Source organism: Odontesthes bonariensis, chromosome 20 (genome assembly GCF_027942865.1).
Source record: "Odontesthes bonariensis isolate fOdoBon6 chromosome 20, fOdoBon6.hap1, whole genome shotgun sequence".
Taxonomy (NCBI): domain Eukaryota; kingdom Metazoa; phylum Chordata; class Actinopteri; order Atheriniformes; family Atherinopsidae; genus Odontesthes; species Odontesthes bonariensis.
In genome coordinates, this window is record NC_134525.1 from 25,291,400 (window position 1) to 25,309,571 (window position 18,172).

At 42.4% G+C, this 18,172-nt stretch overlaps 1 protein-coding gene across 3 annotated transcripts in view; it reads right to left on the minus strand.

Moving 5' to 3' along the window:
* The window catches only part of mpp7a (MAGUK p55 scaffold protein 7a), a 142,982-nt gene that overhangs the window by 21,265 nt on the left and 103,545 nt on the right, over positions 1-18,172 (minus strand). For all 3 annotated transcript variants that reach the window (XM_075453011.1, XM_075453009.1, XM_075453010.1), the window contains 4 exons: positions 17,456-17,530; positions 15,989-16,185; positions 15,288-15,352; positions 956-1,126 (listed from right to left, as the gene is read on the minus strand). In XM_075453011.1, the coding sequence (XP_075309126.1) occupies positions 956-1,126; positions 15,288-15,352; positions 15,989-16,185; positions 17,456-17,530 (508 nt within the window). The remainder of the gene's footprint in view (positions 1-955; positions 1,127-15,287; positions 15,353-15,988; positions 16,186-17,455; positions 17,531-18,172) is intronic.

The following is an 18,172-nucleotide window of genomic DNA, read 5'->3' on the forward strand; positions in this document are numbered from 1 at the left end:
TCTGTGTACCAAGGCCCGGTCAATCAGGCTAAAAGTACAATTCAGGAACGAGCCTGTGCAGCATAGAGATTAAAAAAAAAAAAAAAGAGTGAGACACTGTTCGGCTTGTTGCCTCTGGTGTTGATTTCTAATTCAGTCACTGGATTTTGTGAGAAATTGCTGCTGAAATATACCTAAAAGAAGGAGATGAGCGATGGAACAGATGTTTGAATTCTCATTCCTTAAGTACATATCTTACGTTGATAAATGGAAATATCAAAAAGAATCCCACTGAAAATCTGGGGAACAAGTTGTTCCATCGTTGTCTGGGACATTCTTGTCATATTTTTTAAAACAAAACTAAAAAGGAAAATGTGGCGAAGCCTGGGATTCTCTGATGCTGCTCTGATGTCCTGACAAAGATTGAAATCTTTACTGGTGCACCTGGCGAAGTATATTGTTCCACCGTTCGCTGGCAACACTCGTCTTCCAACCACAAATACATAATGAGAAACCGCTAAATTCATTTCAAGACCTTGGCACGTTGAAAAGCTCTTTGGAAGGCTCAGCAACACCCGTTGCTGAAGGCAAGTGGTAACAATTTCAGCGGCTCAAAACACTGCAAAGGACATTGAGAGTGAGAGCACTAAATGTGACTGATTAATAAAGAGATCTGCTCTGTCGATTCCACCGAGCGCTGAATTAAGGAAGAGTCCCCACGTTTCAAAACTCGTTTGTGGGGTCATGGGAAGCCAAGGCTGAGCCACCTGTGGCTTCTGGAGCAACAACAATCTGAGTCACGGTCGTTTGTTTCGGTGATATGTACGTGTGACCATTCCTGGAGGTGAGGATTTTCATTAAAATCTATGGTCTCTACGGCGCCAAGTCTAACAGCAAAAGAGCGCGAGGTAAGCAGTGACATCAGATATTCACATCAGTTGCATCATCTCTTTAAGCGGTTCGGCTCTCTACTCACCCACTAAAACCACGAGCCGGTGTTTCGCTCCACTCTGCCTGCGATAGGGGGCAACCTCCTCATACGTGGGAACGTCGGCCATGTCGTACATCTCGCTCTTCTTGGACTCGTACATGGACTTGTTCGTCTTCTTGTCTCTCCTGCTCAGACGAAAGCTTCTCCTGAAGCCAGCTGGAGGTCAGCGTAAAATGGGAGAATAAAACGGAAAGAAAAAAAAAAAAAAAAAACACTCATTCATCTACAGATATGATACATGAAACTTTGGCAACAAAACTGTGACTACGCATAAGCCTGCAGCTGTGCACTTTGATTTATGCTTGTTACTGCGTCTTGGCAAACACCTTCCAGCAGCTTGATGTGCAGAAACTCATATCGTTTTGTGCAGCTCAGTTTGATGACAGCTATCTTTGCTTTAGGTGAAAGAAGTGCAGCACAGCGCCCGGCCAACAAGTTTCCGTGGATATCACACTTTACTCACGCTTCCCCTGGTGACATGTCGTATTTCTAGGTGAGTGTTTTAAGGTTTTTTACTGTTTTTTTCCTCATTTCGTGTGTGCAAAACATGATTTTTGTTGTTTAAGAATCTCGTGGTTTCTAAAAAAAGGAAAGAAAAAAAAGACTTCGGCAACACTTTTACTTGGGGAAACTGTAGAAACTCGATGTTCTAGTGATTTTTTACTTTACTTGATGTATCAGGCTTTGAGTTGCAGATGAGGTAGGTGTGTAACCACGTGTGCCATTTAGTTAAAAGAAGCAACTTTGACCTGTGACCTCCAATTGTTTTCATACCAAACCTTATCCTCTGACTCCTGTGGCAAAGGCTTCTTCACATTCTCATCCACCGTCTCATGTGTGAGACGTGATCTTATAATCAGTGAGACTATCAAAAAGGACGTTTACCCTTTATTTTACAGGACAATTTATATTCATGGCAGATGTCGGTTGAACCTGAAAAGAAGCCAGCATGTCACATAGCCTATATTTCTGTTCAGTAGAATCAATTCGAAAAAAAACCCAAAAAAGAATTCATTATTTCAGTTTTTAATGAACGAACAAATCGACTTAAAGATATGATGCAAAATGCCCAAGAAATATTAAAATCCCAGACTGAGAGAGACGTAATAACGACCCGGCTAATACTTTCCACAACATTTTCAAACCACCGTGGTGCTGTGGAGCAAAGAGAGTCTGCGTTTTTTTTCTCAGCTTGTTCCTTTCTAAATAGTCCCTTAATAAGGGATGGAACTGCCAGCCCATGCTGAGTTACAAATTAAACCCACTGCAAGTCAAGAGGGAACAATATTAGAGATTTTGAATAAGTGTGTGCATCAACGAGAGAGAGCACACGTGCCCCGATACTGAATATAGTGTTTCACCGAACATTAGGGATAGACTTTGTTCCATTGTGGGCAAGTTGTGGCTCAAGTCGTCTGTGCCATTTCTCCTGTGGTTAATCAAGTCATTCAGCACCGTCACCCCCACACCTCCCCACCCAGGGATTATTACCCTCTGCCACACAGTGGAAACATAAACCGATCATCTACATTTCCCCTGGAAGAAGACATCAAATTGAAACCAAAATCCACGAGGTTGACATCATTACAATAAACATCAAGAGTATAGTGTTGGTGATATCCTACTGAAAGTGAGCAATCAGTTTCTGAGAGTTCAAACTGAAAAAACTCAAACGAGGGCCAGTCATTTAGCTTAATGTATACAGCCTGATCGCTTATTAAGCTTCAAGTTAAACTATCAAAAAGCCATTCATTCTGTCTGCCAAGCTGGCATCTCATTGGCTCGGGGCAAGGCCTTTCCACGGGGTGGGCAGGTGCAGAGGTTTGTTCAGCTCCCAGCTGAAAGGGGTCCCAAGTAATCTGGTATTACAATTCACTCGCTCACTTGTTGGCTTATTCCAAGTACTGAAGCCAGTTTCCCTTTACTCCTCTGTTGCTCTGCCTGAGAATAAATAAATGGACGCCCCTGCAGGAGTAAGGAGAGCACCATTCTTCAACAGTTACTTCATCTTCTGTTGATGGAGACTAAATTAGACAGAGGGGATACAATTACCATGATTCAGAACTGAAGGTCCTGTTTAAACGCCAACATGTTTGTCAGGGGAATGATTTGATAGACTAAATAAAATTTTGTTGACAATTTACATTATTGTTCCGATTTTCCCTGGTATGACAACCCAGGCAGTGGCAGAGTCCTGATACGTTTTTCTGTGTCTTGAGGTATGGAGTTAAAATGTCTTTGCTGAGGTTCCACAAACACACACACACTTTAGTCCTCCAAGCCCATTTTCCAGTCTGATAAAGTCTTTCAGCGACATAAGAAATTTGGCAATTATGTGAAGTCAGCACCCTGAGGCCTCTGCAAACTGTAATCCCAAACTACCAACTCAAATTCCAATTGCTACAGCCCTGTATCAGAAAAAGAAATGTCAACCAATATGAAAGTTCTTAAAGTACAATGCAACTCAAAAAGACACATTTGCCGTTGGGGGGCCTGAAAGCATGGAGCCCGGAGAACAACAAACGCATGGGGTCTTCGCTACATCTGGCGCAGGGATTCAGCAAAATGACAAGACTGAAAAGAATAGAAAATAAAAAAAAAAAGATCCCTGCTCCTCAAACTTAACTTTTCACAAAGAAAGGAGAGAAAAAAAAGTGGAGTGAAGTGGAGCTAAAAGGAAAAAGTTCACAGTGAAACCACCTGTTGCAAGGTCCCACTGGAGTAAGGGTAACTAGGAGTATCTGTAGGAGACTGCGCTGACAGCTCGGATGCCATCCTGACTCCGCTTAGCACTGGCCCACTCTCCTCTGGGCTAATGGAGACGGCATCTTTTGAATAACCAGGCATGGCAGCTGGAAATTAAGCAAGTATTATGCTCCTGGCTCAACGCCACATACTGCGGTTTGACACTGTAACACCTAGTCCAGTTTGCGGGCAACAAATGTGGGAAGCATTACCAGCTTTCTCTGCCTTATTATGCCATCAATATTACTGGCTTGGTTGGCATGAGGAGGTCACATAATAGGCAACATTATTATTCATTATTACGGATAAAACATGCCCAGATTTCTAAAGATCTGACATAATCAGCAGTTGAAAAAAAGATGCCGTTAAGTCACACAATTGTCAAACAATGTAATGTGGGCCTAAATGGTTTGGAGTAAAATTCCTTCGGCTCAAGGAGGCTTCGGGAAAAAGAGATGAGAGCAAAAGAAAGAGGAGAGCAGAGGAAAGGGGAGGATTGTGGAAGGACATCATCAGAAGAGAAGGAATTTGACTTGTCCATTTAGGCTGTGAAATATTTAGGCTATGGACAGTTTTATCTAAAAATTATAAATAAAATACTAATAACAATAATTTAATTTGGCTTTCAATAAAATTTCAAAGCGCACCTCTGACCTTTCTCTCTTTTTCAGGGGCTAATATTTTATTGTAAATAATCTAGCTGTCTTTTTAGCTTTGTCTTCATTAAGCAAAGTGTAGCTCCATCAGGCTGAGATCAGGTGAATTACTCCTCAGTATTCCCTGGGTTCACTGTCCATCTGCACTGTGATGCGCCATCAAATCCCTGTTGCATTTAGCCGAATCTGAGATCATTGTACGTCCTCAAAAACCTCAGGATTTACCCAGGCGCTTCTGTTTTCTGTCATATCATCAATAAAACCAGTATTTGCGAATGTAAGCAGCGCGTGCCCATGCCAGCACACTGCCTCCATGTGTTTTACACAAGATGTTGTATGCTTTGGCTCATGAGTTGTTCCGAGCTCTCGGGATTTTTCCTTCTCTTCTTTTAAGCTTCATCTTTGCAAAAATTGTTGTTCCATGTTTGGGGGGAAAATGGAGGAGGGGTAAAGTCTAAAATAGTCTTTTCTAAAGCTTATAAATCTTTTGTAATTCCTTAATGTAACACTTTATGGGATGTGTTCCTCTTTTTGGCTGGATATTATGTAGTTGCATGCAAAGAAACCTTCCACCCTTCATCTATCGCTGCTATCTTTCATGCTGCCATCTTTCATGGAAGGGTCCATCTACGCTAACGAGCTCTCGCTTTCCCTGAATGTCCCCTTGTGCTAAAAATGAAGTTTTTAACTTTTATAGAATGCCCATGATATGTTTGAGCAACAAGACGTATCATGAGCAAACTCAGCCATCGGTGGGCATTTCTTTTTTTTCTTTTTTCCTTTGGGCTTTTATTCCTTTAATGGACAGGACAGTTCAAGAGAGACAGGAAGCAGGGGGCAGAGAGAGGGGGAAAGACATGCAGCAAAGGGCCGTCCGATGCAGCGAGGACTGTAGCCTCTGTACATGTCTGCTTAAGCCACTACGCCACCGACCACCCCATCGGTGGGCATTTCTGATTAGAATCTGTGGGCTGAGGTCAGTGGCGAGGTTATGCAGCCTATATAAAAGGCACAAAATAAAGTTACTTCAGTTTATTTTGAAGCATTATAGTGTCCAATAAAATATTTCATACTGGACATGGCTCCCCCAGACTTCATTTCTCAAACAACTGCTTGGTAAATATCCCCCATGAAGAGATGGGTTTTGGCATTTAACTAACTAGATGGTCTAACATTGTTCCACCAGGAGTCATCTCAGCTTGGACACTCCCATAACAAAAAAAAAATTCTGGTTCCACTGCAGTTGCACGTAAACTGGGATTTTCCCGGTACACAAAGCTGTGCCCGTGTACATCTGACCCGTGGGACACAGTCTGGGCCTTGGATGGTCTGAGCCCTGAAAAAAGATGGTTCTGTGTAAGAGGAGTAGCTCCAGAACCCTTCCTCCATCTTGGATGTGAAAACCCAGAATTTGCACCTTGAGCTTGCATCCGTTATAGAACTGTAACATGAATATGTTTTGGTAAATGCATGAAAAAAAAAACATAAAAAAAAAAAAATGAAATCATCGATGAAATATTTCCTGGACCTAACTCTATGTATTCTACAAATGCTTCCCCACACACAACTGCAACAACAGGCATCTGCAGAAATGATTACAGTGCTGTAATAAAGTGAGCTCCATGACTGATCTTAGGATATTTGATTGCACCAAGCATCTGTTTTCAGCAGCAGCCTGGATGTATGGTATAGTAACTATAATGAACTTTCAACAAAGCAAGTTTCAGATGGGTTTTCAGCCAAGTGATGCACTTTACTCCTCCAATGAGTTTGTGTAGAATTCAACAGCGGTGAACTCTTCCAGAGTTCTTTCTGGGGAGTACACATTCTGGGAGTAATTTCCATGATCCCCGCACTAAGAATTTGGAAAATGGTACCCAACCCAAGTGTTATCGGCTTATACGGTGGAATAGTGCTCTAGACCTTTGGCTGCGAGAGGTCCATTTGTGTCAAGTGCTATTTGTTTTTCCCTTCACTCATATCCCACAGCTCTTCGGGCTTTGGAATATCTCGTCTCAAAATAATGCCGTATGCCTTATGTTTTGGCCAAGGATTTTCTCATAGACACACAGGAAAGTCTGCTTCTCGAGGACTCCTTGAAGCCTTTATCAACAAGCGAACCAAAAGTGCCCATGAGTGCCAAAAGTCCTCAGACAAAATGCCTGTTTTTCCATGAGTCCGATGTTCCGACAAAGACGATGCCATACAACAAGGACACGAGGAAACAAAGTGCCACTTAAATCAGTGGAATGATGGTTTCCACTGAGGTGCTTTCATCAAACCAACGCATTACTGCTAAGATCATATCCAAATGTTTGATATTTATTCAATTGTGTTTCATTTCAATGTCACAGCAAGATTCCGCTGCCTTTCAGCTCACCAATTCTTACATATAAGTTCCTGTGAGTCCACAACAATTGAATTTGCAAGCAGATGAAGTCATTTAATTTTGAATAAGGTGCATGTCTCTTTCTGTTTATCGCCTTAATTGTACTGTGACCCTACTGTGACCTAATGCTTCTTCTTAAACCTACTCTGGTGGTCAAAGCTTGGGAAGGAAATAAGTCTGATGAGAAGATGTCCTGAGACAGATTTCTGTCTACTGGCTCTAAAATCAAGTGCATTCCGAGTACAGATATCTGCTCACCCCCAAATAGTGCTCATGGATCCTTTTGGCAATGGACCGTACAGACGTTGCATCACTGAGAGAAGCATGAAGGGAAAAGTAAGCAAAAACTAAGGACAACAACTGCCTGCCTGCGCCTTCCGACCTCCTCCTTTATTTCCCCATGCAACCTCAGTAGCATTGCAAAAGCATCTGTAGGTTCTAGGATTTCAAACCTTTAAGAACAGGCCAATTTTAAATCATACAACCACATCCAACAGGCTGAAAAGCCATGCAGCAAGTACACTCATAGAGGAGATGTTATTATAACTCACTTCTTTTTTCTTCCTCTCCTGAGGGTCTCTCATTTCAGTTAAACCTCGTTCTGGGCTGCTGCAGTCAAGAAATGCTGCTAACCCACTTGAGTGTTGGATGGTGTTTGGGCACCAAAGAGGAAGAGGAGAGGCTGAGGTCAATGACCTCATGGAGGGGGCAGGGTGACAGTCAGGGCAAGCCTTACAGGAGAGAGAGGAATTCAAAAAATAAAGGAACAGTGTTTGGCACAACTGGGCCCCGGGAAGTGACCCTGATTGAGTTTGGCAGATATGGCTCAAACTTAGTATTTATAAACTCACGTGCACTCTGGATATCCTGTGAAGTCTAAGTTGTGTAGAAGCCAAGAACCTTTTGACCTCAACATCAGAATATTGACAGAACAGGAAAAGGAGAGAGAGAGAGAGGACCCGAAATAAAGAGAAATGGGCAAAGAGATGAACTACCGGATTAGTGTCTGAGCCAGCTAGAGTGGCCTGTGGTCATCAAGAGGGACGCTACCTTATGATTTATTGGGAAAATGACAGTGGTAATGAAAACACGACGGAGCCCATTTCTGTGCACGGCAGGGAATTGGAAGCAGCTCTCTGGAAAAGGCTGCAGAGCTAAAGGGAGCCATGGTAATTGTCGTCAAGTCTGACCAGGACCACATCAACAAGACTAGTCCCCAAACCTCCAGCATGGAAAACAGGCTGTTCTTTTGACCCAAATCCATCGAGAAGTATTCTCGAAGATGTCTTCAGAGTGAGCTGAGGTAAAACAGGATAACTAGAACTTACTGAATTGCCACGACTGACTGACGTGATTTGCCAGTGCAGTCATGCTGTCTGCAGAACTACTCTTTATTTTTACGTGAGTCCAAGTTGAATCAGTCATAATAAGAATGCTCCACGAGTTAAAACAAAAAAAAGGCCCCGGACAATATGAGAAACAGGTTGCTAATTCTCCCTGGAACAATTCATCTGCGTCCTGTGGAACACATGACACGAAAGGGCATAAATGCTGATGTATAAAGGGAGAAAAAAAAGGGTCGGGGAGAGGAACGATGGAGAAGACAAGTCATTCTCTCTTCACTTCAAATGCAACAATGCAACAGCCATATCAGGAATGGAGAGGACACACTGGAAGAAAAGAAGATGAGTCTCTCACCTAAGTGGAATCCGCTACTATAGTCAGCTTCCTCTGGTGATGAGAAGAAAAAGAAAGAAAGAAGCCAGAAGAGAGGTACATCATCATGTTAAAAAGAATAATCAGACATGAGAGAAACAGGCACCTTTTTTTTACCACGTATATAAATAAAAGGACAAGTTGATAAAAGCACACAGGTACAGTTAAGATCACATATATCTGATTAGTTTTTTTGTGTTTATGCCGTTAGCTTTTAGTTTTTAATGTAATAGCCACAGACAAAGGGAAAAGGATGAGGAAGGCTTGGCCCCTGCCAATGAGCAATGTGAGACTTAGAATACAAAAATAGGACATAACTAAACTAAATTAAGCGTAGGCTAACAGTTTGCTACATTGCTACTTGGCCTGGGATTATGATGATGATTCAATCTTCAATAGAATTGACACGTTAGCAGGTGAAAGATGTGGTTTTGTAACAGCTGATTAGCTTTTAAAGGAGAAGAATGACCATGAAATCTGATATGTGTCTTTAATTAACTTTGACATGAGAGGACTGACCAAATGAAACCAAGAAGGATGAAGAGTGAGGGGTGTGAGGTTCATCTTTCATGACACACAGAATTCACAAAGGGAGGACCGGTCACAAATGGTTTAACTGTTAACTGTTTTAACTGTGTGTTGCAACACAAACAGCAAGTCAGTACATAATGGAGACTTGAGACCACCAGTACCTTCAATCTCTGCAGCTGTGGGTGCTATAGAGGTGGGGAATGAGCATTAGTTTAATCTAGAGAAAATGTTAGCTTTTAAAAAGGAAGTTGAGCGATAAGGCAAGAGAATAAGAGGAAACCTACCAAACTCTAGTGCCACATCATCTTTGAAAAGCAAAACATAAAACATATGGCAAAGAGAAGAGTTAAAATCATAATCTCTCAGGGGACACATTCTAAAATTATAGTCTGGGTAAGTTTGCTAGTGCCGCACAGACGCTGAGTCATTTCTTGCACGACATTGAAACAGTTTCAAGTCAATTCAAACTGCAATGTAGTTTGTGTCAAATCTACAGCTCTGCAACTATACAGTGACCCACACTCATCTACAGTCATTGCTATTGTGACAAGTAAAATCCTTTTACTATAAGAAAAATATCTTAACTCAAGGTCCATTTATTTTCTTTAGAGAAACAACTTACGGTGCTGATCAAAGTAAGGTTCAGATGTATATCTGAACATCAGGCTATGACAGCTAACAGCTGAGATGGCTTCAAAAACTGAGAAAAACCAAGAGTTCAGATTTTTTTCTCGTACAGAACACAGTAGAACAACTATAACAAACATTCTCATCTACAGCTAGAACTATCTGCTTTGCTAAGGAACATGTATGCACATCGTTACCTAGTGAGACAAAGTCTCTGGTACATGCCTGTGGAGCATCCACTATAACGTCACAGGAAGAAAAAAGGAAAAAAATATGGATTCATGAGCCTTCAGATGACAAGCTAGCATTCAGACAGGACTATAGAGCTCAGATCAATACATTGAAAACAGAAGAAGAGGAGCATTCAGAACATTTGCAGTTTTAAAGGTGGCTGTATCTTACAGTGAAATGTTTCACCCACATTTAAGGTAGCTTTTGAATTTACTCCAGATGTTCACGAGTGCCATTGAAACATTAAAATGAAGATGCTTTCAAAATGGTAGCTGAAGCAGGCTCTCGTGTGTGTTGGTTTAATATGCTGAGAACATTTGGAGGCATTTATAGATGCTTCCTCCCCTTTAAGTGTTCCCATTTTGGCTAAACAAGGTTAAATCAAAACATACATAACACCATCTACCACAGCATGAGGCTCACCTTACACCACAGCTCTCATTTCCCACACTACACCACAGCTCAGGGATGTCACAGCCAAAATGAACGACTAGCCATAACTGCAGTCAGAACTGATCATCGTAAAGGTAGTTTCAGGTCGGGAAAACGTCAGGACAGAGAGCGGCGAGTGTTTTGATGTATAGACCAAATGTGTTTGCTTTTATCCGACATCTTGTTTCGCATGTTCACATCGGTTTTCTCACCGATGTCCTCCTGTTGTAATGTGACATTTTAAGTTGAACCAGCACCTAAATCAAATTTAAAGTAGGATGTGAGGTAATTATAGAGGGGGGAGGACAAAGGGGAAACTTGAAACAGCAAACAATAAGGACAATGTGAGAATGATAAAGGTATCTAACATCACTCCCGGTGCTGCCTTATTACACTCTGGAAGGCTTTGATCTGGTGCCTATCTGCCAGCAGAATGGTTCTAATTGGCCTTGTAGCCTTATACACGAGCATTCCTTGTCTAATGAAACACTACTCGATAACACTGCGGAATGGAAATGAGTCAGGGGCACGGCCTATCTTAGAATACTTAGACGGGAGGAGCTAAAACTTGCCGTTTATCTTTTGTGAGAGTGCATTTTGCCTGGTGGTCTAAGGAAACATCTTGAGAAGAGAGACGAGTTGAGGTCGTGATCCAAAGCAAGTTTATGTGGACAGCCAGGCCTGCAGTGATGGTGACAACTAAGCCTATCATTTACAGAGTGCAGGGAGCACTGGCCGCCCTGAGTGCGGTCACTGACTTTCGCAGACGTTCTCTATGGGAAGTCAACCAGTCTAACCAGCCTCACTGGATGCTGCATTGTCCCTCTGCCTCTCTGCAAAGGGATGCATGATTAGGGGTACATCGCATGTCCAAACATGCCACAGATTCACCACAGAGAATGTCAGAGGGGTTGAGATGAGTATGATGGTGGAAAGCAATAACAAAGAGAGGTGAGTGGATGTTCTATGTGTTAGAGATTTGACATCACAAAAGCCCACAAGGTCAGACAATGAGACATGATGAAAAGCTGAGCGAGATTCTCTTATCCAATACATTAGAAAGTAAAATTATACTAATGGGATTCGTCTGTTGTTGAAAAAAAAAAAAAAGATGAGGCTGGCCACATTGATCAAGAGGCCGGCTTTGCAAATTGCCATGTATGGTCACACGAGACGAGTTTCATATTTTCTCCGACATGCGCGGGCAGCTGTGTCCATACGACCCATCAGATTGAAATAAAATTCAAAGCATCTTTACTCTTTGGATAACACCTGGATTTGGAAGTTTACGAATCCTACCCAGCAGAGTCTGACATACGGTAGTGTGTCAGAGGTGCACAGCTGTGGAAATGTTTCGGCTATCTTTTACCAGGGGAGGAAGAGACAAAAGAATGGCCCCCTCGTCAGCGCCCAGGAAATGGCCTGGAATCGCGCGCTGATGTCACCATCGCAGCAAGCCAGCATACAGATGGCCTTCTCCTTGAACAAACTAGATGCTGTCACTTTCTCCTTTGCTCTCCATCTCTCTCTCTGTTTTAAACCCCCAACATGAGACCTGCGGAATTTTTTCAGATGACACAAAATGAGGGCTTTGTAGTATATCTTTTGCCATTATAATTCAGAGTTGATGAGCCTGGACGAACGTTTTTCCAGCACCCATTGCTTTTTCTCATTCTAATCCCAGGTCTGTAAGCACTTAAGTTGAAAATTGAAATGGACAGATAAGCTGAACAGGGGGCTGGGTTCAGGGCCAGTTAAGACCTATCCTGGGTGCCGCACTGTAATGGTTCAGCTGCTCAGTGAAGAAAGAGAGGGGGGGAGCAAGAGAAAGGGGTACAGTGTTGTAATAAAGACCCCAAGGTGAGCTGGAAGTGTGTAAACTTAACTAAACTATCAGACAGAAGAGAGGTTTGCATGTCAGACAGAGCAATCAACATGCTGCAAGAAAGCAAGAAAAGCTGTCAGGATGGGAAGCTGGAGAAGAGCCAGGTAATGATGCAAGGGAACGAAGGGCAAAGAGGCAAGCGGCACATATTCGAGGTTGACGAAGGTAGAGGCTTAATCTGATTCGCAGCTGATTAATAGCTGGTTTAAACGGTCAACTGCTGGCACTTTAAATATCACATTCACAACCAAAGAATGCATCAATGAAAGCAGAGAAACAGTGAGGAAAAGGGATTATTTATATCTTGAAAATGTTAGACGTAAATGGACACGGTTAAGCAACGCTCACCGCAGCGCCTCGCCAAGATCAATATTGTTCCAGCCGATGGAGCTCCCGGACTGGAGCGAAAGAGAGGAAAGACCCCCTCTTCAATCACCACCTCTGTTCATTCACTAACAGCAGGGTCTCCACGGTATCCTTCAATTAGGTTGTAGTTTATGGCCCCAGGGCCAAACTGGGACGGCCCTGTGCGGGGCCTTGAGCCAAGCAGTATCTCTCTCCATCTCTCCTGACCCAGCCGCCACTGCTCCACGGAGCCACATCTGCTACCGAAAGTGACCCCTCGACAGTTTCTCTCTCCATATTTTACTCCGTAAGCCCCTCATAATGGCTTTTGAAACTTTTCTGCATCTTCTCGTTTGAGTCTTTGTTTTTTCTTTTACAAATATAACCTTTGATATTTCAACTTTCGCTTGCTCAATGCTCCAAAGTCAGATGGGTTTTGTGAAAATTGAAAAATAAATGCATGCATGTTACCTTTCCCCAGTTTTTCATCACGGCCCCTGTGAGCCACAACTAGGGACTTCTTACTACTGCTGCTGCACATACAACTAATGCTTACATTATGTTTTTGTGTTGGAACAACCCCAAAAGGAGACTTATGCTCTTATGCACTGTATTTTACACCTAGCCCCTGTGCATCGAGGGAGGAGGGCTACACATCTAATAACTCACTCAAGAGGAATAGGGCCATGAAATAAAAGAAATAGCAAGGGAACAGCACAGCGCTGTCTCCGTAAACTTTTCAGAAGGCTATTTTTTGGACATCCAGCACCATGTATGCCAGTATGTGGTTGAACATAACCAGGAAATGACTAAATCTATAATTCACTTATAAGTTTGCACCAGAGGTAAAAGAGGCTAACGCTAAGTTTAGAGGTGGTCAGTGTAGCTCTGAGGTTTATTTCGAAGAGTCACGTTACATTAGGGCTCACGTTAAGGGAAACAAGTAGTCAAATGGACATGTCTGTCTGAAAGTGGTAATCTACAGTGAAAAACACTGCCAATACGAACCGACTTTTGGGTCACTGGGGTCATTGTGAGACCAGAACAGGCCTATAAAGCCAATTGCAAATGTAGTCTATTATACTGAGGGTTGGCGTATTTGGAAAAGACGAAATTAAATGAAGGTATACATTACACATGATGACTTACGTGCTTTCATTAGGCCTAAATATGTGTTTCTATATATATATAAAGATTTGTCGGGAGGGAAAAGTAGAGATGCTTTTGCAAATAACTTTGTAGAGAAAATGAGAAACAAGAAAAAAAAAAAGCACGTACATTGATAAAAAAAAGTAAAAAGAAAGTGTTGACAAATGGATTATCTCAGGAATCACCTTGATAATACATTTGTGTCACTGAAGCAGGACTTCAGCAGCTTGTGTTTTAGCTTGTACATGTCTGCAGCAATCAAGTTACGTAATATCAGCAGTGAGAATAAGACTAAAGTCTGTGTAAAGAGGGCTGGCCCTCTGGTGCTGCAAGACACCAAACAGATGCACGATCGTTTCTTAATGGCTACAGGCAGGTATAAGCAGTCATATTACAGTGTGAGGATGCCATCTGGATAACCTTCTGTAGTGCACTGAAGCTTTCCATAAGCAAGCCACACTGCCAGTCGACAGTTGCTGATAAATCAGAACGAATGTCTTTGTCATTTTCATTTGAAAATGGCATGTTGGGGGATTTCTAACAGAAGACAACTGCGGCACAAAGGGACACTGAGACGAGTGGAGGGAAGTCTTTTGCAGCTAAAGCTGCTACTATACACATTTTTGGATTCAACTCGTGAGCTAAAAGAAGACAACTATTTTAAGAATTCTAGCTCAACTGGAAAATTGACAACTAAATTCTTTTTTTTTTTTTCTTTATCTCCACAGCAGCTGTTTAACACTGCAATCTGCGAAGGCATCCGGGATGCTGCCAGACACTTAAAGCATGCGGTATTCCAAAACTCTCATTTCACTGTAGCGATAATTGGACTTTTCCACTGTATCAAACTGAAAACCACAATCTGTAGACTACACTTAATTGTTTCTGCTGCAGTCCTTATGTAACATGGTTTATGTCTTCTGTCATCATTATGAAGCAATCAACAATCTTTGATTTATAAGAGTAATTTAGCCATAATCCCTTCATTTCCTGATCTCTTGCATTCAGGCTTTCTATGGCACATTTCAGCTAAAGCTATCTCAATTACTTTGTTGCATCGTCTGACCGGGTTTTGGGCAAACATATTGTATCACGGCATACATCAATGTGCTCCGCAGTCTTCATCGCATCTGCAGGTCTAGTATTAGATCGTGAATATATCATTAGGCTGTCTGAGATGGGACAACTAGCTTGCGTTTTGGCTGAAGGATGCAAAGGCTCAGAAAGGTGTTCCAGCGGGCAAACCTTCTTCTTGCATTAAAGCTCCCAAATGGCTCAGACCACATCAACATATGGAGAGGCAGGAAGGGAGAAGAATGTCTGGCAAAAAAAACTGAAAGAAGCTAACACGAGACAGACAGGAAAACAATAAGAAAGGTAAACCCAGACAGAATACTTCCTCTGATGACAAGCGTGAAGGAGCGAAACGATATAGTTGCGCTGTTTCTAGAGCATAAAGATGAGAGCAGGTCAATGATCGTGGGCTCCGTTTTAGAAATGAACTCTCCCGACCAGCATCTCACTGTCAGCGTCCCTTCCTCTGTGTTCTGTGTCGTGAGCTGTCATGTTCTGGTTTGTTAGAGCCAAACACAGCAGATAACAAATGCTTACACAATCGCCTGCTCGGGGTCCGCTGGGCCGGGAAAGTCGCGACGGGTCGTCGCAGTGCGAATCTCCTGGAAAATGAGAGAGATGGGTAAAGGAATGGGGGGGAGAAAAAAAGAAGAAAAGGCACAATAAAACCATCAGTTTTCATGACTGCAAGGGGAATAATAAACACTCTCTGCTACGCTACAGAGAACCCACTCTACAATAACCACCAGTTTGATTCTGTCAGCTGAGACTGGTGAAAGAATGAATAAATGGAGAGTTGAAGAAAAAAAAAAAAAAACACTTTGCTATTGAGAAAACTGCAAGGATAAATCTGAATGTGAAACATTCTCCCACTTTCTGCACTTTTGTGTGCGCATATGATTTTTCCTTTTACTCCTTGAGTGCTCATTGATCGTGCCAAAAAAACTGCCCCGGCCTCCTCAACTCTAAGTCCCACATCAAGTGCGACACACTGATGTGCAATTTTCCATCCGCTTGCTGTCCAAGGTGGATCAGTACCAGCGCTATCATTTTCTATCATTACTCATTTTGGGCCAGACATTATGAGGAAATCCAGACTATATTGGCAGTGCGAGGCAAAAAAATAAAAAAAGAAGAAGAAGAGAAGAAGAAAGGGTGAATTTTCTGCGGCAGAAGAAAAGAGAGTCAGGCCAGCCTTGTTAAAACGCACTGGTAAACAGGACAGGTAGTCCTAGTACCTCTCTTGGAACTGTTTGGACGGTATGAGGCCGGCACGAGGATTTGCGGTACCCTCGTGTTTGGCCTGCCACCAGGTCGCATCCTCTTGGCTCATGATGTGAAGAATGGAGCCCTTTTTGAAGGCCAGTCCAGCCTCCTTACATGGGATGGCTTTGTCTTCCACGGGGTCATAGTCAAAGAGCGCCTTCAGGAACACCTGCATGTTCAGCAAAAGAAGCGCACGGAAGAAAACAAAGAGCTTGATTCAGGGCACAATAGGAGAAATCATATATTTATCAGAAATGACTTAACGCTAACAAATTATTGTCATCATGGCAGCCACAGAGGGATTATTATCGAAAGGTCATAGCAGTCAGAAATGGAAACCTGCGATTGCTGGCCAACTTAGCCTCTCTTAATGATGTTTCATCAGAATTTAGGATGAACTAAGTCCCTGTAGTAGTTAGAAGTGATCTATTATGTCCCAGTTCTATATACAAGCTATTATCAGTAATCTTTCCACATGAAACCAATAAAGAGAAAGACCGTTTTGTCTCTTTAAGGTCGGGTTTACTTTGGCAGTGAGGCTTGTACACAACAATGGAAAACTCTCTAAAGCTTTTCCTGTTGTGAGGAGCAACCTCCAACCTAAAGAATCTCGCTGCGTCCTCTGTCCGGATTAAGTTCTGTCACGATGAATTATCACTCCAACAACACCTCAGTACATGTGTAAAGAGAAAAGAGAAGCACAGAAAGTGTGCAGAGAATAAGAGACTATCATTTCTTGATGTTCTATTGATTTAAAGAGTGTTTTGTGCCATGTAGTAATATTGCGTTTAAGCTAAGATGTTTTGTTTGGATCATAACAGCTGCTTTGGCTGCTAAACTCTCCAACAGCTTATACTGAAACACACTAACATGGCCTGATTTCCTTCCCTTGGCTTGTTTTATTTTGGCCTGTTCAGCCACTTGGCTGCCCTTTGGTACATCTATACTACCTGACGCAAATCTGCGTGGTTTTTTTCAATGAAGCAAAGGTGGAGTTTTTGGCAGCAGCTGACTATTATTTAGATGGATTTCTTACACAGCAGGACCGATTCAACCGTTATATAACTACAGAGGATGTAAGTGGCCTACACTGTCCTCCGAAACATACAGGGTGGGCTGCCTTATGAGTAATGATCAGCAGCCTCTGACCGTGGAGCTTAAAGCCAGAGAGTCGATCCAGCCTCAGTCTCTACTGAAAGATGAGCATGTGAGAAATGATGGATCAGCATCCCAGTGGGTGGGAACAAATGCTGGTTGGAGTGACAGACAAATGAGCCATCGTTACAACAAATAACCTTTTCCTATTCAAGGATGGACTGTACTTTCTTTCTTTTGTGCCCTGCACTTTGGCAGTGAGTCTGAGCAGCTTTTTAAAACCTATTTTCTTTAAGTCGATGAGTGGAAGCCAATCGAGATAATGACGACACTACGTGACTTACCTTTGGCTCTTTGATTAGCGCCTCGTCCTTCGCACAAGGGACAACTTTAAAGGTGATGGCTCCTTGTGACTGGGCCTAGAATGCGAAGGAAGACCACACGGATTAGGTTCAGTGAGGCGGCAGAAACGGCACCAAATCCAGTCGCATGTAAAGATAGCATGTTGTAACTGGCTCCCGGTCAGATACAGAATAGATTTTAAAGTTGTGCTACTCGTCTACAAATCACAGAATGGTTTAGGTCCAGAATACATGAATGACATGCTGGCAGAGTATAAACCCAGTAGAGCTCTGAGATCTACTGACTCAGGTCAGATAGTGGAGGCCAGAGTTCAAACTAGACTCGGTGAAGCAGCTTTTAGCTGTTGTGCTGCACACAACTGGAACAAACTACCAGCAGAACTGAAATCAGCCCCAACTGTAAGCACTTTTACATCCAGGTTAAAAACATTTCTCTTTCGGTGTGCTTATGGTTGAGTTTATATTTTTCCTTGTCCCCTCTTCTTTGATTGCTTTTATTCTATTTTTTTCTCTCTTTAAATTGCTTGTTTTTATGCTGCTTTATGCTGTTCTTTTAAATGCCTTGTCTTTATGTAAAGCACATTGAGTTGCCTGTGGTATGAAATGCGCTATATAAATAAAGATGCCTTGCCTTGTCTAACTTATTAACAATAGAAGGGTTGTGTGTACTCTCTTTAAACATGGGTACTATCTTTTTAT